The following is a 19,530-nucleotide window of genomic DNA, read 5'->3' on the forward strand; positions in this document are numbered from 1 at the left end:
TGCCAGCCCCGCACCCACGGGCTCCCCCCGCACCCCGGTGTGTGCCAGTCCCGCACCCACGGGCTCCCCCCGCACCCCGGTGTGTGCCAGTCCCGCACCCACGGGCTCCCCCCGCGCCCCGGTGTGTGCCAGCCCCGCACCCACGGGCTCCCCCCGCACCCCGGTGTGTGCCAGTCCCGCACCCACGGGCTCCCCCCGCACCCCGGTGTGTGCCAGTCCCGCACCCACGGGCTCCCCCCGCACCCCGGTGTGTGCCAGTCCGGCACCCACGGGCTCCCCCCGCGCCCCGGTGTGTGCCAGCCCCGCACCCACGGGCTCCCCCCGCACCCCGGTGTGTGCCAGTCCCGCACCCACGGGCTCCCCCCGCGCCCGGTGCCGGACTCCAGCCCCGCACCCACGGGCTCCCCCCGCGCCCGGTGCCGGACTCCAGCCCCGCACCCACGGGCTCCCCCCGCGCCCCGGTGTGTGCCAGCCCCGCACCCAGGGGCTCCCCCTGCGCCCGGTGCCGGACTCCAGCCCCGCACCCACGGGCTCCCCCCGCACCCCGGTGTGTGCCAGTCCCGCACCCACGGGCTCCCCCCGCGCCCGGTGCCGGACTCCAGCCCCGCACCCACGGGCTCCCCCGGCGCCCCGGTGTGTGCCAGCCCCGCACCCACGGGCTCCCCCCGCGCCCGGTGCCGGACTCCATCCCCGCACCCACGGGCTCCCCCCGCGCCCCGGTGTGTGCCAGCCCCGCACCCACGGGCTCCCCCCGCGCCCCGGTGTGTGCCAGTCCCGCACCCACGGGCTCCCCCCGCGCCCCGGTGTGTGCCAGCCCCGCACCCACGGGCTCCCCCCGCACCCCGGTGTGTGCCAGCCCCGCACCCACGGGCTCCCCCCGCGCCCCGGTGTGTGCCAGTCCCGCACCCACGGGCTCCCCCCGCACCCCGGTGTGTGCCAGTCCCGCACCCACGGGCTCCCCCCGCGCCCCGGTGTGTGCCAGTCCCGCACCCAGGGGCTCCCCCCGCGCCCGGTGCCGGACTCCAGCCCCGCACCCAGGGGCTCCCCCCGCGCCCCGGTGTGTGCCAGCCCCGCACCCACGGGCTCCCCCCGCGCCCCGGTGTGTGCCACCCCCGCACCCCGGTGTGTGCCAGCCCCGCACCCAGGGGCTCCCCCCGCGCCCGGTGCCGGACTCCAGCCCCCAGCAGCCCCCGCGCGGCCTCACGTGGGCGGCGGGAGATTCAAATCGCGGGTGGAGCCGCCGCCGGCGCAGCCATGGAGGGAGCGCGGCCGGTGCGCTGTGAGTCACCCGGCGGGGAGGGGGCGTTGGGGGCCCGGAGGAGGTGCTGGGGGGCAGGCGGGTGTGGGGGGCGCGGGGTCTTTGGGGCGCAGGTGGCTTCGGGGGACAGGCGGGTCTGGGGCGGTGGGGGGGTCAGACAGGTGGGGAGTGTGGGGGACAGGCAGGTCTGGGGTGTAGGGGAGAGGGTTTGGGGTGCAGGTGGATGTGGGGGGACAGGCAGGTCTGGGGTGTAGGTGGATGTGGGGGGACAGGCAGGTCTGGGGGTGTGTGTGGAGGAGGGGGCAGAGGGTTTGGGGTGCAGGTGGATGTGGGGGACAGGCAGGTCTGGGGGTGTGTGTGGAGGAGGGGGCAGGGGGTTTGGGGTGCAGGTGGATGTGGGGGACAGGCAGGTCTGGGGGTGTGTGTGGAGGAGGGGGCAGGGGGTTTGGGGTGCAGGTGGATGTGGGGGGCAGGCAGGTCTGGGGGTGTGTGTGGAGGAGGGGGCAGGGGGTTTGGGGTGCAGGTGGATGTGGGGGACAGGCAGGTCTGGGGCTTTGGGGGAAGAGGGGGTGCAGCGGTAGCACCCCGAGCACCTGGGCACAAGCTGGAGGGGATGTGCCTTAAGGGGTGTGTCAGGAGGGGGTGCTGCCCAGTGCTCCCCAGCGGTTACGGGTGCCTCCCGTCCAAATGGGCCCAGACCTGTGGCCGTGGCCGCCTGGGTGCTGGCCCTGGGCGCCAGCCATGGCCGTTATTTTTTTGGGTAAAAAAGGGAAATTGGAAACTTCCCTCCAACAGCCAGAAAGGCCTGGCTGGTGTCACCGTCACAGCGCCGTGCCGCCCACGTGAGGGTTGTGGCAAAAACCTGTGCCAAAAACCTGCCTTTCTGTTGTGAAAATCTTAATTTGGGTGGGGAAGGGTGCTTAAACCGCTCCCAAAACGGGCGGGGTTTGACGAGGTGCCCCCATCGCTGCCCAGATGAGCGCCTCACCGCAGACGAGATGGACGAGCAGCGGAGGCAGAACATCGCCTACCAGTACCTGTGTCACCTGGAGGAAGCCAAGCGGTGGGGCTGGCCTGGGAGACCCCCCCTCGAGCTCAGATTTGGGGGGGGAGGGAGAAGGAGTGCAAGGAAGGGGAGGGGAGGAGGCACAGGGGGTCTGGGCGTGGAGGGGGAGGCTGCAAGGCATAACAGTGCAAAATCCTGCCGGCTCCTGGTGCTTTCTGGCCCTTCAAAGGTGGTTTTAGGGGTTGTTTTTTTTGGGGGGGGGGGGCACTCAGCCATGCTGTTGCACCCAAACTGAACCCCTCGTCTGTGAAACCCTGCAGTGAGTGGGTGGGTGCTGACCTTTCCCTGCTGTGGGGGGGGGATATATGGGGATGGGGGGTGGGGTCTCCTTCAGGTGCTGTTTTCCCTGCCCGGAGGGGGTTCGGGTGGGGGTCCGGGGGGGGGTGTGTGACGTGCCCCACCTCTGCCCCGCCAGCTGGCTGGAGGCCTGCCTGAGCGAGGAGCTGCCCCCCCCCACGGAGCTGGAAGAGAGCCTGCGCAATGGGGTTGTCCTGGCCAAGCTGGGCCACTGCTTTGCCCCCGCCACGGTCCCTCTGAAGAAGATCTACGACCGCGAGCAGACGCGGTACAAGGTAGGACAGCGGCACCGGGGGGTGCCTTCCTTAGGGCGTACCCGAAAACTTGCAGGGACTTTTCCATCGCTGGTGAATGCAAAGGGGGGGGCGCATGCTGATCGCAATCATTAAGGAATAATTCAATACAGCAGGGCTGCAAAGGGGGTCTCTGAGCTGTGCAGCCCTGGGGGGGCGGTCACGGGCTTTGCCTCTGCCTTTAACCTCGTGCCCTGGGTGGGTGAGGGGCACCCCACAGATGGGAGAAGGTGGGGGTCAGCCTGACCCCAGCTTCCTTTCTTCCAGGCAGCCGGGCTCCACTTTCGGCACACGGATAACATCAACTACTGGCGCGATGCCATGAGCCATGTGGGGCTTCCCTCGGTAACGTCCCCCCTCTGCTCCCCCCGGGCCAAGGGATGCGCTGGCCTTTGCCCATGTGGCAGCGCCAGGGCTGCCATCGCCGCCTCGGCTCGTAGCGGGGAGCGCTGCGTTGCAGAGGGGGGCTTTGCCTCTAGCCCCCCACCCTTGGGCACGATCTTCCCTGTGGACCATCTCGGCGGTGTCTCCCCTCGAGCTGTCTCTTGTCTTGTTGGCAGATCTTCCACCCGGAGACCACCGACATCTATGACAAGAAGAACATGCCCCGGGTGGTCTATTGCATCCATGCGCTCAGGTGGGTGTCCCTGCTCTGGTCCCGGGGCCAAAACTGTTGTCGTGGATTGTGTTCGTGCTCACGAGCCCTTCGGGAGGGAGAAGCCGGTGCCTGCACGGTCGTGGCACGTGTCTGCTTCGTTTTTCAGCTTGTACCTCTTCAAGCTGGGGTTGGCTCCTCAGATCCAGGACTTGTACGGGAAAGTGGACTTCACGGGTACGGAGCTGCGCCGGGGAACCTGGGCTGGTGGCTGGCGAGGAGGGTTTGCCAACACTGCTCTCGGATCCCTGCGGAGGGAGGGATGTGGGGAATGAAGACCTTGGGCGAGGTTTTCCAAAGCTGCCCTGGTGATGCTTGCCCCAGTGTGGGTGCTTTCTGCACCCCTCTTGTTTGGCAGGGGAGCGGGGCGGGGGGCTCTGCTGGCTGCCCCTCTCCAGTGCTGGACCGCAGTGCTGGTGCTGAGCCTCTGTGTTCTGCTCCAGAGGAGGAGATCAACAACATGAAGCAGGAGCTGGAGAAGTATGGCCTGCAGCTGCCCGCCTTCAGCAAGATTGGGGGCATTTTGGCCAACGAGCTCTCGGTGGATGAAGCAGCAGGTAATGGGTGCCCGCCGTGGGAGCGGTGCTGTGCCTCAGCCTGTAGCGGCATCTCAGCCCCCGAATGTCGAATCAGGGCCCAGCAAACTGGGAGATGCCCTGAGAGATGCGTCCTCCTAGAGAAGCTGGTGGCTCATGGCTTGGGCGGGTGGACTCTTTACTGGGTGAAAAACCGTCTGGCCGGCCGAGCCCAGAGAGCTGCGGTGATCGGAGCTAAACCCAGCGGGCGGCCGGTCACAGCGGGGCTCCCCAGGGCTCAGGGTCGGGGCCAGCCTTGTTTAGTGTCTTCATCAATGATCTGGGCGAGGGGATCGAGGGCACCCTCAGTCAGTTGGCAGATGACACCGAGCTGGGCGGGAGTGTCGATCTGCTCGAGGGCAGGAGGGCTCTGCAGAGGGACCTGGGCAGGCTGGATCCATGGGCCGAGGCCACTTGTGTGGGGTTTAACAAGGCCAAGGGCCGGGTCCTGCCCTCGGGTCACACCAACCCCAGGCAACGCCCCAGGCCTGGGGCAGAGGGGCTGGGAAGTGCCCGGCGGAGAAGGCCCTGGGGGTGCTGGCTGACAGCCGGCTGGGCATGAGCCAGCAGTGCCCGGGTGGCCAAGGAGGCCACCAGCCCCCGGGCTTGTGTCAGCACTGGGGTGGCCAGCAGGGGCCGGGCAGGGATGGGGCCCCTGTGCTCGGCCCTGGGGAGGCCCCACCTCGAATGCTGGGCTCAGGTTTGGGCCCCTCGGGACAAGAAGGGCCTTGAGGGGTTGGAGCGTGTCCAGAGAAGGGCAGCGGGGCTGGGGCAGGGTCTGGAGCACAAGTGTGCTGGGGGGCGGCTGAGGGGGCTGGGGGGGTTTAGCCTGGAGAAGAGGGGGCTGAGGGGAGCCCTTCTCGCTCTCTGCAACCCCCTGAGAGGGGCTGGAGTGAGGGGGGGGTTGGTCTCTGCTCCCAAGTCACCAGTGACAGGACGAGAGGGAACGGCCTCAAGCTGCGTCAGGGCAGGTTTAGGTTGGGTGTGAGGGAAAATGTCTTCCCTGCCAGAGGGGTCAGGCCCTGGCACAGGCTGCCCAGAGAGGTGGGGGGGTCACTGTCCCTGGGGGGGTTCAGAAACCATGTAGACATGGTACTTGGGGACATGGTTTAGGAGGCCTGGGGGTGTTGGGTTGGGGGTTGGACTTGATGATCCGAGAGGTCTTTTCCAACCTTAATGATTCTGTGACTCTACGATTCCTGCCATTGTGCGTGGCACGGCCTGCCCTGCCGCACGCAGGGATATAGCGGATGGGTCGATCGGAGCCCTCTATGCCCCGTCTCACCTGGCCACTTCCCACTTCGCCTCCAGTCCATGCCGCGGTGCTGGCGATCAATGAAGCGGTGGATCGGGGCGTGGCGGCGCAGACGATGGCGGCCCTCCGCAACCCCAGCGCGATGCTCCGCGACCTGTGCGAGGGGCTGGCGGGTGCCTACCAGGAGGTGCTCCACCGGGCAAAGCTGGAGAAGAGCAGCAATGCCAGGAACAGGGTGAGAAGGGCACGGGGGGGGTCCTGGAGGAGGTGGGAGAGGAGCAGCCCCTTCGCTGATGTGCTGGTGGGTGCTTCCAGCTGGAGGGGTACCTCTCTGTCGGAGACTGGGTAAAACACAGCCTGGGAGCCTTGGTGTTGATCAGAAGATGGGGGGGAAGTGGTGGGGAGATGATTCCTCTTTGGGGGACAGTTGACCCAGGGTGTGGGGTTGAGAAATGAGCCCAGGCATCTGCGGGGACCCCCACTGCATGTCATTGGGGTGCACTTGGGTGGAAAGCTCAGGCTGGGGGGTCCCTCTCCAGTACCTGCAGGTGATTCCCGAGGGAGAGGATGTCTATGACCTGTGTCTGACCCAGGCTGAGATCCAAGGGAACATCAACAAAGCGAATGGTGAGCATAGCAGTGGTTTCCCTCCTAGGGGGGGTCTCAGGGTTTATCAGTGGGACTGTGGTACCCAGGGTGGAGGGGAGTGCCTGCCCAGGGTGGTGGGCATAGCAGAAAGGTGCTGTCTGCTCAGGCCAGCTTCAGACCCGATGGGGAGCAGGGCTGGGCGTGCATTTCCAAGGGGAAATTAAAATTATTGGTATGTAGGCTTCAAAGGTAGCTCCTTTTGCTCCCTGGAGCTGTGGGATGATTCACCTGCTCACCTTCTCTGGGTGCAAACTGGCCTCTCTCCTAGTGCACGGAGCTCTGGAGGAGGTGGACGATGCCCTGGAGAGACAGGATGCGCTGGCGCTGTACCACGCGCTGCAGGACCCTGTCCTGGCCCTGCGCTGTCTCCAGCAGGACAACCTCGACTGCTACTTGGAGCAGCTCAGCACGGACCGGGAGCAGAAGGCGCTGGTAGGGGCTGGCGGGAGCCTGTGGGCACGGGGTACCTGTGCTGGGGTGGCACCCCAGTGGTCCTCCGGTTGGATGGGGGGGGTCCTGCCTGGGCAGGGCGTCGCTCTGCAGATCAGCAACTTTCTGCAAGAGGTCTGGGAGTGGGGCTGCTCCGTCAGCACAAGCGGGATCTGACGTAAGAGCAGAAGCCCCTCTCTCTGCCTGCTGCAGGAGCTGGGCTATGTTGACCCGCTGGAGCGGGAGGAGGTGGAGGCCGGGATCCTTGCAGCGAACAAGAAGGGCGAGGAGGAGCGAGCCAGTGAGTGGCTGGGGTGGACACGGTGCTTGTGGCGGATTTTGCTGCCTGGTGCACCCCCTGGAGCTGGTGGCTGCAGTCCCCAGGGGAGATGGGGCATGGCCACCTCCTGCAGCCCACCCGTGCCAGCCCAGCCCGGTCTTTCCCGCAGCGCTGCGAGCCGTCAGCCAGATCAACGCGGCCATTCGTTGCGGAATACCAGCGGAAACGTTGGAAGCACTGGCAGACCCTGCAGCGCAGCTGCCCGACGTGTACCCGCTTGCTGCCCCCCTCTACCAGCACCAGCTGGCTCTGCTGCAGCGCCAGCACCCACGGGTGAGAGCTCCCCCAGGGACGGGCTTGGCCCCGGCAGCAGTGGGGAGATCGGTGCCTCTGCTGGGATGGTGGGGGGCCAGAGCAAGTGTTGGTCCTGCCCCTGGGGAGGAACGACCCCCCGCACCAGCACAGGCTGGGGGGGACCTGCTGGAGAGCGGCTCTGCTGGGAAGGCCCTGGGGGTGCTGGGGGGCAGCGAGGTGACCCTGAGCCAGCACCGGGCCCTTGGGGCCAAGGGGGCCAGCGGTGTCCTGGGGGGCATGAAAAGGAGTGTGGCCAGCAGGGCGAGGGAGGTTCTCCTCCCCCTCTGCTCTGCCCCGGTGAGGCCACATCTGGGGGGCTGCGTCCAGGTCTGGGCCCCCCAGTTCAGGAAGGGCAGGGAACTGCTGGGGAGAGGCCAGCGGAGAGCTACGGAGATGGTCCGGGGCTGGAGCATCTCCCTTGTGAGGAAAGGCTGGGAGACCTGGGTTTGTTCAGCCTGGAGAAGAGAAGGCTGAGGGGGGTCTCATCGGTGCTTATAAATATCTGAGGGGTGGGTGTCAGGGGGATGGGGCTGGGCTCTTTTCAGCGGTGCCCAACGCCAGGCCAAGGGGCCACGGGCACAAGCTGGAACACGGGAAGTTCCCCCTGAACATGAGGACAAACCCCTTCCCTGTGCGGGTGCCAGAGCAGGGGCACAGGCTGCCCAGAGAGGCTGTGGGGTCCCTTCCCTGGAGACATTCACCCCCCGCCTGGACGCGGCCCTGTGCCCCTGCTCTGGGGGTGCCTGCTCCAGCAGGGGGTGGGACGGGATGGGCTCCAGAGGGCCCTGCAAACCCCCGCCAGTCTGGGATTCTGTGCTTCCCCCACTGCTGGGGGGCTGCTGGGTCTGGAGGATGAGGGTATGGGGGTTCAGTGTCTCTGCCTGCCCCATGCAGGGTGAACTGGGACAGGAGGAGCTGTTCGTGGCTGTGGAGATGCTTTCGGCCGTGGCGCTGGTTAACCGAGCCTTAGATGCCGGGGACCCTGATGGGCTCTGGAACAGCCTGGTCAGCTCTGCCCTGGGCCTCTCGGGTGTTGAGGATGCAAATGCGCAGCGGTAAGGGCATGGTGTCTGTTTGGGGTCGGTGGGGAGCAATGCCTTGCAAGGGGACGGTTGTGGGGCCTGGGCTTTGTGTCAGCTTCTTTCATCATCCTTCCTGCCCTGTGCCTTACCTTTTTCCCCTTTTAAAAGGAAGGCACCTGGCTCTGGCAGGCACTGCTCCTGCTTAAAATGCACCAAGCTGTTTCTCCATGTCTCTCCTGTAGGTATTTTGAGGACCTACTACGGCTGAAAGGCCAATCCAGGGGAGTGGGAGCCAAGTTCCTGAGCTGGAATGACATTCAGGACAGTGTGAACGACACGAATTCATCAGTGCAAGACGAAAACAACCGTGAGTCCTGCCCATGTGAGACTGGGTCGAGCAGGGAGTTCTGCAAACTTTCTGGGAGGGAGGTTGCACTGGGAGCTCAGCCACAATAAGACATTAGGGAACCTCACACTACCCTGGGCTGCACATCCTTTGGGTGCCCGGAGCACTGGGGGAGCCGAACCGTGTGTCCCTTCCCTCCCGTGCAGGAGTCCTCGCTGTCCGGCTGATCAACGAGGCGCTGGGGCAGGCGGACCCTGAGAAGACGCTGGCGGCGTTGCTGCTGCCGGCAGCCGCCCTGCCCGACGTTGCCCTCGCGACCGCTCGGCGCTACCACGATGTCCTGGCCCGGGCACGAAGGCTGAAAGCCCAGGTGGGGGGCTATCCCCCTCCCCCAGCTGTGCAGTATCTCCCCTTGGCACCCTGCAAAGCAGAAGGTGTTCAAGGGGTGACGTGAAGCAAGACCGGCGGCTCGGAAGCTCTCAGGGGGCTGCGCAGCTCGCTAGACCCAATCTTCCCCCCCCATCTTCCCACCTTGCAGGCCACAAAGGATGATGGAGCTGTGCTCTGGTGGGAAGAGATCAAGGAAGGGGTCTGCAGGGCCAACCAGGACACGGTGGCAGCCAGGAGGAGTGAGTGCTCGTCCCGGCGTGGGTGCTGGTCCCACTGGTGAGGGGGCTGCTGTGGGGGGGGAGGCAAGAAAGGGGCTCACATGACTCCCCCCCCGCTCCTGCAGTGGCTCTGGGCACCGCCGCCATCAACCAGGCCATCAAGGAAGGGAAGGCGGCGCAGACCCTGCGGGTGCTGCGCAACCCCGACGTGGCCCTGCGCGGCGTGGTGAGCGCCTGTGCCACGGCGTACCAGGAGCAGCTCGCGGCCCTGATGGCCACCAAGAGGCAAGCGGGTAAAAAGCTTCAGTGGCTACAAAAACATCCCCCCGCCACCCCCCCACCCCCCCCCCAAGGAGTGTGGGGTGCACCCCTGCCCGAGCCATGCGGGGGGAGCGGCACCCCCCCAGCAGCACCTCTCTGTCTCGGCGTGCAGGGAGTGCGAAGCCGTGCTGGATCCAGCATAAGCTGACAGACGGTGCCGAGTATTACCTGAGCCTGCAGACCTTTGAGGGCAGCTGGCAGCGCCCTCGCGACGGCGGCCTCAACACCACGCACCTGAGCCGGGAGGAGATCCAGGTACGGGGAGGATGGGGCCCGGGGAGGTGCTGGCGGCATCACTGGGGCTGAGCTGGTGCGTTGTGTCCCCGCAGTCGGTTGTCACCCAAGTGACCGTGGCGCACGACCGGGAGCGCCTGTGGGCATCCAACGAGGCCTTTGTGGTGAGGCTGCAGGCGCGGCTGCGGGGCTTCCTCGTCCGCTCGGAGTTCGCAGCACGACGGCACATCCTGCAGGAGCAGTGGCCGGCTGCCATCAGGATCCAGGTGAGGTAGCTGGAATCCGTCCCTCCTCCGTGCCGGGGGATGCAAACCACGGGTGGCTGCTTGCAGCATCCTCCAGCGCGTCCGGGAGCACCGGTGCTTGCCGCTCTGTACGTTTCATAGCCAGGCCTTGCCCAAGGTACGGCAGAGGATAGCACGGGGCTTGTTTTCTCTCACAGCAGATGCTTTGGGTGCTGGTTTCCTCTGTTTTTCCCATGCTGCGTTATCCTTTCTTGTGCGCTCTCTGAAAAACCACCTGGATGTTGCAGCGACATTGCACAGGTCACGGTAGCCGGTTGTCTTTTCTCATGCCCAGGCTTGTTGGAGAGGGTACAAGCAGCACAGAGCTTACCGGGAGAGGCTGCGATACCTGCACGCCAACGCAGATGCTGCAATAAAGGTTTGGAAGACTCTTCCTTCACCCTTTGCTCCCGCTTCGGGCATTGCTGCCCGCTCACTCAGCATGGTATTTCCCCCCTGGCCAGTAAAGAGGCAGCCGGAGGGGGAATATGGCAACTGGACCAGGGCATAGCTGGGCCAGCACGTGAGGGGATGGGGGGAGCTTGGGCTGGGGGAGAATGTCTTGCAGAAATCCCCATGTTTTTTTCCCTTTCCAACCGCTCGCTTTGGCCAAGCAAGTCCTTCCAGTGCCCAACCGCTTGAACGTTTCTCCCAGATCCAGGCGGGTGTGAGGATGTGGCAGGCTCGGAGAAGGTACCAGGAGAGGCTGCGCTACTTCAGGCAGAACGTGAGTGATGGGGAGTCAAACAGCTCCTGGGAGCGTGTTACCACCTGTGAGGATGGAGGGGGATGATCCTGAGCCTGTGATCGGACCTCTGCCAGGTGCATCCTTGTATGGGGACAGGTGGGAAGGAAAAGGTGCCTGGTGGGTCTGGAAGCCAAACTACCAGGCTCTGTAAAACGTGAGGAGAGAAAGAACACTCCAGTTCCATCAAAAACCAATGAGGGCTTAAAGATGCCTGTTAAATGGGAAGGAAATTTTTGGGGAAAAAGCGTGGTGGCTGCAAGAAATGAAGCTGCACCTCTGGAGTTGCTGCAGCCTGTGAAAAACAACAAGTGGAGGGGAAACAACCACTAAGGGGGGTGAAATCCTGAAATCCCTCCCAGACCCTGGAGACCCTCACCCTGGGCATCAGCAGATCCCCAGCAGTGGGAGCAGGCAGCCAGGTGCCTGTCCAGCTCCCCTCCGCTCCCCGCGTGTTTCAGGGATGCTGTGGGAAACATCCCCCATCCCCTTGTTTGTCTTGGCAGATTAAAGCTATAATTAAAATCCAGGCTTTTGTGCGAGCTAGCAAGGCCCGTGAGGATTACAGGATGCTGGGTAAGTGCCTGCTCGCCTCCGCTCTGAAGCGGCTATAATTAATTGGGAAGGGGACTCTGCCTCATCCCTTGTTGGCCCTGTGTGGCGGGGAGGTGGTGGCAGGTTGGCCACCAGTGTCCCCGTGGCAAGCACGAGAGTGGCAGGGGCTTGGTGGTCCCTTGGCATCAGTTAGAGCGGCCTCGGGGCTGCTCTTGCTGCCCCTCTGCTCCTGAAGGCTTCCTGGGGAGGCATCGTACCGCACGGTGCCACGTTGTCCTGTGTCCTGGTGTTGCAAGAAGATGCTTTTTTTTTGGGGGGGGGAGGAGGATAGGGTGTCTTGGCAAGACACTGGGGGTCTGAGGGTCCACAGTGGGGGCAGCCGCTCAGTCTTCCCCGCGAGCGTTCACGGCCGTGCCGTGCCTTGCTGCAGTCCACGCCAGGAGCCCGCCGCTGAGCATCGTCCGGCGCTTCATCCACTTGCTGGAGCAGAGCCAGCAAGACTTCTGGGAGGAGCTGGAGGTGCTGCGGCTGCAGGAGGAGGTGGTGAAGAGGATCCGCGCCAGCCGGCAGCTGGAGAGCGACCTGGACCTCATGGACATCAAGATTGGGCTGCTGGTGAAGAACAGGATCACGCTGCAGGTGGGGAGCGTGGTGGTGGGGGAAGGACCGTGGCCACCTCGTGCATCTCTGGCTGACCACGCTTGGGCACTGCAGCAGTACAGAGCTGGTCCTCCCCTCCTTGGTGTCACAACCTGAACTTCTCTCTGCTTTGCTTTTAAAGCAGTTGAAGGGGTTGGGGAGCACTGAGGTGCTTCTGACTCTCTCTCCCCATAAGCTGGGCTGAACACCAGAGCCTGCCAGCAGTCACCAATGCTTCTCTCCTTGCCCTCGCGGCTCCAGGAGGTGGTGTCCCACTGCAAGAAGCTGACCAAGAAGAACAAGGAGCAGCTCTCAGAGATGATGTCCATAGACAAGCAGAAGGGGCTCAAGTCGCTCAGCAAGGAGAAGCGGCAGAAGCTGGAGGCCTACCAGCATCTTTTCTACCTGCTTCAGGTGGGGCTGGTGGGGCTCTGCTGCGCCCATCGCAGCTGGAGGAGCAGTGCGGGGACCCTGGCTCCCCGGCACCCCACAACGCTTGGTTAGGTTGGCGTTCCTTGTCCCTGCAGACACAGCCTGTGTACTTGGCCAGGCTGATCTTCCAGATGCCCCAGAACAAGTCCACCAAGTTCATGGAGTCGGTGATCTTCACGCTTTACAACTATGCGTCCAACCCCCGGGAGGCTTACCTGCTGCTCCAGCTCTTCAAAGCAGCGCTGCAGGAGGAGATCAGGTGGGTGGCCGTGGGTGCATGCCCCGGTTTGGGGGCAGGTCTGGGAAAAGGCTGAACCAGAGGCCTCAGCTTGGATGCCGTTATCTCCTCTGGCTGCTGCCTCCTGCACCGGAGAACCCACACACCAGTCCATCCCCTTCATCCCATCCATCTCGCCTCTCTCCCCAGGTCCAAGGTGGACCACATCCGTGACATCCTGACGGGGAACGCCACAGTGATCCGGCTGGTTGTCAGCTTCTACCGCAACGCCCGTGGGCAGAACGCCCTGCGGCAGATTCTGGCTGGCCCCGTGCAGGAGGTCCTGCAGGACAAGACCCTCAGCATCCGCACCAACCCGGTGGACATCTACAAGGCATGGATCAACCAGGCGGAGTCGCAGAGCGGGCAGAAAAGGTCAGGCCCTGGGCAAGGAGGCTTAGCCCGACCACAGGGTGCCGGGCATTGGGATGGTGATGGGGACCTTGTCTTCCATTCACAGCAAGCTCCCGTACGAGGTCACGCCTGAGCAGGCTCTCAGCTACCCTGAGGTCCAAAGGCGGCTCGATATTTCTATCCGCAACCTTCTCACGATGACGGACAAGTTCGTCTCTGCCATCACCTCTTCTGTAGACAAGATCCCGTATGTATATAGGTGGTTTGTACGCACATCGCTGCAGTGCTGTCCGCTTGAAGGTAGCTTCAGCAAGGCCTTGGAAAGGGGGGTTGGGTGATGGGGGGCTTCCCGGCCCTTTAGCTGCTGCAGGACTCAGTTGCTGTGCTGTCAACGAGGGGAAATCCAAATATCAGTGGGTGCGGCTGCTTCTGCTCTCCCAGCAATGCCCTGGTGGGCTGGCTCTTCCTGCTGCTCTGTTTCTGAGCGCTTTACTGCTCCTGTTGAGGTGTCTGCAAGGAAGAAGCTGAGCTTTGTGGTAATATCAGAGGATGAAGGCTTCCTCCAGGGATGTCTGGGCTGGCAGCAGGGTAGGGGAGGGAGCTGAGGGATGCTGCAGCCTCTGGCCCCACCATGGGCTCCTCCATCGCCCCAAGGCTGGGGTCTTGCTGCTTCTTGGGTGACGGGTAGTAGGGATGGGGCACTGTGGCCAAACCTGATGCTGCTCTGCATGCTGATGGACCCTCTCCCTGCCCTCCCCTCAGCTATGGGATGCGCTACGTTGCCAAAATCCTGAGGACATCCTTGGCTGAGAAATTCCCCAAGGCCTCAGGGGAGGAGATCGACAAGGTACCCCGGGGCTGGGGGGGCTGCGTGTCTTGGTGGGATTCAACTGTGTGTGCGTGTGAAGAGATTCCTCCGCAGAAGGTCAAGTTCTGTTGACTTAAATGCCTTCAGGCCAACATTTTCCTTGAGACACTAAGGAAATGCCAATGGTGGGCTCCTTTTTGAACTGCTGTTCCCTCTGGGAGGGTCCCGCTCGGCAACACAAGGTCGAAACAGCCTTCTCTGCTGAGCTACCACCTCCTTGGGCACTGGCCCATGCGCTCCCCAACACCCAGCCCGTCTTGTGCCCTAGATCGTGGGGAACCTGCTCTACTACCGCTTCATGAACCCTGCAGTGGTGGCCCCCGATGGCTTCGACATCGTGGACATCTCGGCCGGGGTGACGCTGCATCCCGACCACCGCCGCAGCCTGGGCTCCATCGCCAAGGTGCTGCAGCACGCAGCCGCTCGCAAGGCCTTTGATGGGGAGAACACGCATCTCTGCGGGGTGAACCCGTACCTGGAGGACACCCACAGCAAGTTCAGGTGGGTGCCAGGATGGCGTCGGGGTGGGAGGGCGGCTACGAGCCAGCGGCAGTGGTTTTGGGGCTGACCAAAGAGGTTCCTCTCTGCAGGAGGTTCATCTCTGCTGCCTGCTGTGTCCCTGAGCCAGAAGAGAGGTTTAACATGGACGAGTACTCAGAGATGGTGGCGGTGGCCAAACCGATCATCTACATCACAGTGGGGGAGCTCATCAACACGCATAAGGTAAGGGCATAAAATTCGTCTGCCAACAACCTTCATCTCTTCTGCTCCCAGCTCCTGGGCTTTCTGCTGCATTTCATCATGCTCCTCTACCCCACCACCAGCACAGCTTCTCCTGGCTTTTTTCCTTTTTAAGCAAGCAAATAATCCAGATTCTGCAGGTTTTTTGCTGCTTTTCTTTCCCTGAACCTCATAACTCTGCAGTCCCCTCTCAGGGGCAAAGGGCATTGCATTGCTCCCGACCGGCCTTCCCTCCCTGGTTCTTTGCACGCCCCTCTTCCACTGACTCGCCTCCCTTGCTCCATCCAGCTCCTGCTCGAGCACCAGGACTCCATCGCGCCACACCACGGGGATCCCCTGCATGAGCTTCTGGAAGATCTTGATGAGCTTCCTACAGTCCAGTCCCTTGTGGGTAGGTAGAGCTCAGGGGCCCACCCTGGCAGGATGGAGGCTGCCTTTCTTGCATAAAGCTCTAGCTGGGTGGCTTTGGGCATGGGGAAACCAGCCTCCCTGAGCCTCCTGTGGCTACTTGGGCTCTCTCTGCCCTCGCAGGGGAGGGCGCTCCCAGCCTGGCGGACAGCAGCGCTGAGCAGGCGCTCTCTCAGCTCAGCAAAATGGAGATCTCCCTCACCCTCACCAGCAAGCTGATGCCAGCGGCCAGCAGCGAGGAGAGCGATGCGAGGAGCTTGCTGCTGAGGTGGGGATGGGCTCTGCGGGCTTCAGGGGAGCTTGCTGGGGGTTGGGATGCCAGCTGGGATGCTCAAGGTGGGCAAGAAAGCCTTGGGAGGCAGCTAAATAACGTGCTGCTCTGGTGGAGGAGGGTGATGGCCCGGAGAGGATGCCTGATCTCTCCTCTGCTCTCTAGCACCAAGCAGATGCTGGTGGATGTGATCCAGTCCCAGCCAGGAGATTCCCTCCCGGAGATCCTGTGGACGCAGGCCTCGGAACACGAGGTGGGATGTGTGAGGCTGCTGCTGGGGATGAGCTGAAAAACATCTTGGGGAAATGGCAAACGAGCCCTCAGCGAAAAGCTGCTCTGCTCCTCTTGAAGGCTTGGCCACTGCTCTTATGCTCCAGCAGTGGCTGGGCTCAGTTTTTTCACAGAAAGCACGTGTTTTTGTGTGAGCCAGGAGACTTGTATCAAAGTATGTGTGTGAGGGGGGTTTGACTGCTCCATCTCCTACGTCCCGTCCCAGCCACGTGCCAGGCTCACCCCCTTCTCGTCCCTAGGAAGCCTTCCACCACCATCTCATGCGCAGGCGAGCGCTGCGGGACGCCCAGACCCCTGCCAAGCTGAAACGCAACCGCTCGCTGGCTGCTAACAGCCAGCTGTCCGTGGAGGAGAAGAAGCGCAAGATCATCCGCAACCTGCGGCGCTTGGAGAGCCTGGGGCTTGTGGATCCTGCCCATCAGTACCAGGAGCTCATCAACGAGCTGGCCAAGGTGTGCTGGGGGACACGGGGCTGGGAGGTCGCCTCTAAACCCGCTTGAGGTCCCGCTCTGGTGCCTCCACAAAGCTCAGAATGAGTTATATCGGCTTTCTTGTACGGCTTCGTTTCCTTCAGGACATCTGCAACCAGAGGCGTTACCGGCAGCACCGCAAAGGGGAGCTCCTGAAACTGAGACAGACCCTGCAGGGCCTCAACGCCAAGACTTTGTTTTACGAGGAACAAATTGATTTTTACAACCAGTACATCAAGACTTGCCTCGACAACCTGGCAGCCAGCAACAAGTACGTTTCCTTACAAAAAAAGCAATAATTTAGAAAATTATCTTTTTCTTATTGCTATCTGGATGCTGTGAGTCCTGGAGATGTTGGGGGTCCGAGGGGTCGTGCGTGGCTGGAGCCCAGCTCTGAGCATGCGGTCGCTTCTCTTCAAGGGTCAGCGGGAAGAACAAGAAGCTGCAGCCGCTGCACTACACCGCGGCCCGGCTGTTCGAGAAGGGGGTGCTTCTGGAGATCGAGGACTTGCCGCTCAGCCAGTACGTAGCCCCTGGTCTGCGGGGCGAGCTATGGCAGTGCAAAGCTTGGGCAGGTAGGGGGAAATAGCCCGGGAGGAGGGTGCACGTGGGCCCACCATCATCCCCCCCACAAGGATGGGGTGAGTTGTTTTGGGTGTTACCGAGAGAACGTGGGAGAGCTGGGATTTGGAGAGGGGGTTCTGGGCTGTGGGTCTCGCCTCGTGCGTGCCACGGGGGCTGCGCTGGGCGGGTGACCCGCTCCTTGGCTGTGTTAAAGCCGCAAAGCCCCTTTTTGGTAGCGAGCGGATCCTTCCCTTCAGGTTCAAGAATGTGATTTTTGACATCATCCCCTGCGAGGAATCGGGCAGGTTCCAGGTGAAAGCCAAATTCATGGGGGTCGACATGGAGCGGTTCCAGCTGCACTACCAGGTGGGGAGCCCGTCCTGGGGCTGCCGCTGCCACGGCGGGGCCAGGACAGCCTCGGGGTGTGGGGGGGTGGCTGTTGTCCCCACACCCACCTGGTTTTTGGGGGTGGTCTCGGAAATGCTGGGGACAGCCTTGCTGTGTGTGTCCCAGCTGTGTGTCCTGATGCAAACGCGGCTCTGTGCTGGCTCCCCTCTCCCCTGGGGGCTGCTGCGGCTGGGTGCTGAGGGTGGGAGAGCCCCCTCCCCTGGCTGGGTGCGCAGGGCTGGTGGTGGTGACAGTCGCCTCTCCCACAGGACCTGCTGCAGCTGCAGTACGAAGGCGTAGCCATCATGAGGATGTTCGATAAGGCCAAGGTCAACGTCAACCTGCTCATTTTTCTCCTCAACAAGAAGTTTTTCAAGAAGTAACGGGGGGGAGAGGGTTACGGGGGACGGGGGATGATGCAAACTTGCCAAAGAGAAACCTTGGGGTCGGTGGTCCTGGGGCAACGTGTCCCCATGGTGGGGAAAGCTGCTGCTTGCGATGAAGCTTCCCTGCCCGGGTGCAGCGTGCTTGAGCATCCACAGCCTGCGGTGCTTGGCTGGGGGTGAGCAGGGGGCTCAGAGCTCAGCCCCAGGCCTGGGCAACTGGAAACCAGTGTTGGCTGGAGGCTGGCTGGGACGCCCCCCACCCCGCCCTGCAGCTTGTGCTGGTGTGAGCTGGTACCCGACCCTCCCCGCAGGAAGGATGCGGCTGCCGCAGCTTTTGCAGCGCACGTAGCTTTTAAAATCTAGTTTTTGTGGGTATTTTGGCTGTTTAGTTCCTGTGTTGCTAACAGCTGGGCTGCTCAAGGACACTACGGATTTCTGGACACTATATATGTTTTTAGTCATGAAATAAAGATATTTTAATATATATATTTTCTTCTTCCCACTAAAGATGGGGAAATATTAGGTTTTTATGGGTGTAGGGAGAGAGGGAGAATATAGAGGCGGCAACTGCTTGTGAAGACAGGCATGGGCTGTTCTCTAGTAAAGCCAGGTGGAAATAGGAGTATTTTGTTTTTTAAAAATGAATTTCTCAGCCTGCTCTTCAGCCAAGCTGGGGGCAGAAATAGAGGAGGGTGGCCCAGAGCCATGGGGGATGCCTTGGGGGACTGGAGCAGGGACCTCTCCTCTCCTCTGGACCATGTGGATCCCTGGCCGCTGGTGTGGAGCAACTCCAAGGCACCGTCTCACCCAGGACTGCGGCTGCTTTGGTGCTTGATGAGTTTTAAAGTGTGGCGTAATGACTGAGTCAGGCTGTGGCTGCTCTTAAAGCACTTTCTCCTCCGTGTAAGCTCCTGCCCCAGCCCATTCCATGTGCTGGGAAAGGAGCTGGTAACGGTCCCAAGCCTCCTCCCTGCCCCGTCTCCTTCGGGAGCAGCAGGGCTCCGACCTGCTCTGCAAAAGAGGTTTTTTGGGGGGCCTGAATGGGAATCTCCATCGCTGCTTTGCTATCCGCCTCGGCCCCGATCGGTACCCCGACACATTGGCAGCTGGGGTCTGGGTCTGTCTGTCTTGTCTTTGGAAAGTGGTGTTTGTTCGTGAGGTCTTTATGTATTTCTTTTTCTTTCCCTTCTGTCATATAAAAGCTGCAAACAGCACTTACCCCTCTGGTTCTGCATCCCAGCTGTGCTCTCCTTGCTCATTTACTCTAAATAAATACTTATAAGAAAATACCAAATTGCTCTGGCTGATCATTTCTCCTTAAACCAGCTCTGTGGTCCTCACCTGCCCCTCCTTTCGCTTACTGGGTGCTTTCAGGCTTTTGGTGGTTCCTACAGCCCCCGTCCCCCAAAGCAAGGTGCCCCCTTGGGTTACGGCGGTGGGAGTCAGTGCCACGTCAGCCGGGACCCGGCTCCCCTGCAGCAGCGCTGAGTCAGGCCTTGAGGCATTGACTCAGCTCTTGCATGGGGAATTTAGGCCACTTTCAGACACACTTAATTCCTAAATAAATACTATGATTACATCTCATAAAGACTATGATTATATCTCTAAAGGAATGAATTGGGATCAAGCTGCAGCATTTCCAGTTTTAAAATAGGACTGGGCTGCGATTAACCGGTTGGGTGCTGCACCATCAGCAGGGACACTGTTCCTGGGTCCTGCTGGTGCATGTTACCTGTTGCCACATTATATTTTTTCTTCTGGTTGCCATGTATTTTTTTTCTTCCTTGCTTTTAGAGGAAGAAGAACTGGAGATTCTCTGCCTGTGGCTTGGTGTGGCTGGTTTGCCACCAGCCACCTCCTCCAGCAGCCTTTGGCTTTGCCGAACAGCGTTTGACACCCTGCAACCATTTATTCGTGATGTTTCGGGGATGGAGGGGCAGCCTGACGCAAAAGGCTCTGCATAATCATCATAATCCACATGCTTTGCATCAGTCTCAGTCACAGGCTTGAAGGGACTTGCTGTTGCTGTTGAAAAGGTTGATTTTTTTTCTCTCCTGGAAAGCTGTGCAGTGGCCAGCCATGACTCAGAAATTGGGTGCTGGCTCCCCCCTGCCCATGTGTTTTGAAAAGGAGGTTGGAGGGTGAAATTCAGCCCTGGAAACGCTGAAGGAGGCCTGTCGGTTCGCTCAGGCTGAGCGATTTCCCAAGTCAGCTCCA

General features: G+C 62.0%; 1 protein-coding gene across 1 annotated transcript; it reads left to right on the forward strand.

Moving 5' to 3' along the window:
* Nucleotides 1-1,217: 1,217 nt before the first annotated feature.
* IQGAP3 (IQ motif containing GTPase activating protein 3) lies at nt 1,218-18,607 on the forward strand. The gene is made up of 38 exons (XM_075074958.1): nt 1,218-1,279; nt 2,234-2,321; nt 2,740-2,896; nt 3,182-3,259; nt 3,475-3,551; nt 3,679-3,746; nt 4,013-4,126; nt 5,456-5,634; nt 5,939-6,026; nt 6,316-6,479; nt 6,690-6,777; nt 6,926-7,089; nt 8,005-8,165; nt 8,375-8,499; nt 8,685-8,848; nt 9,017-9,107; nt 9,212-9,379; nt 9,520-9,662; nt 9,737-9,907; nt 10,221-10,304; nt 10,581-10,652; nt 11,177-11,246; nt 11,656-11,864; nt 12,126-12,278; nt 12,392-12,555; nt 12,724-12,948; nt 13,034-13,174; nt 13,690-13,774; nt 14,064-14,296; nt 14,386-14,518; nt 14,825-14,927; nt 15,068-15,212; nt 15,381-15,468; nt 15,746-15,958; nt 16,081-16,247; nt 16,397-16,498; nt 16,798-16,906; nt 17,197-18,607. Exons 1-38 carry the CDS (start codon nt 1,255-1,257, stop codon nt 17,308-17,310), a joined length of 4,923 nt encoding a protein of 1,640 aa, XP_074931059.1. The 5' UTR covers nt 1,218-1,254; the 3' UTR covers nt 17,311-18,607.
* The last annotated feature ends 923 nt before the right edge of the window (nt 18,608-19,530 follow it).

This window comes from Phalacrocorax aristotelis, chromosome 25 (genome assembly GCF_949628215.1).
Source record: "Phalacrocorax aristotelis chromosome 25, bGulAri2.1, whole genome shotgun sequence".
Classification (NCBI taxonomy): domain Eukaryota; kingdom Metazoa; phylum Chordata; class Aves; order Suliformes; family Phalacrocoracidae; genus Phalacrocorax; species Phalacrocorax aristotelis.

Bases quoted from the DNA above. Each gene is read 5' to 3' on its own strand.
- IQGAP3 (XM_075074958.1), top strand. From the start codon at position 1,255: ATGGAGGGAGCGCGGCCGGTGCGCT. The intron at 1,280-2,233 runs GTGAGTCACCCG...ATCGCTGCCCAG, and splicing joins GGGAGCGCGGCCGGTGCGCT to ATGAGCGCCTCACCGCAGAC. The intron at 14,519-14,824 runs GTAAGGGCATAA...TGCTCCATCCAG, and splicing joins AGCTCATCAACACGCATAAG to CTCCTGCTCGAGCACCAGGA.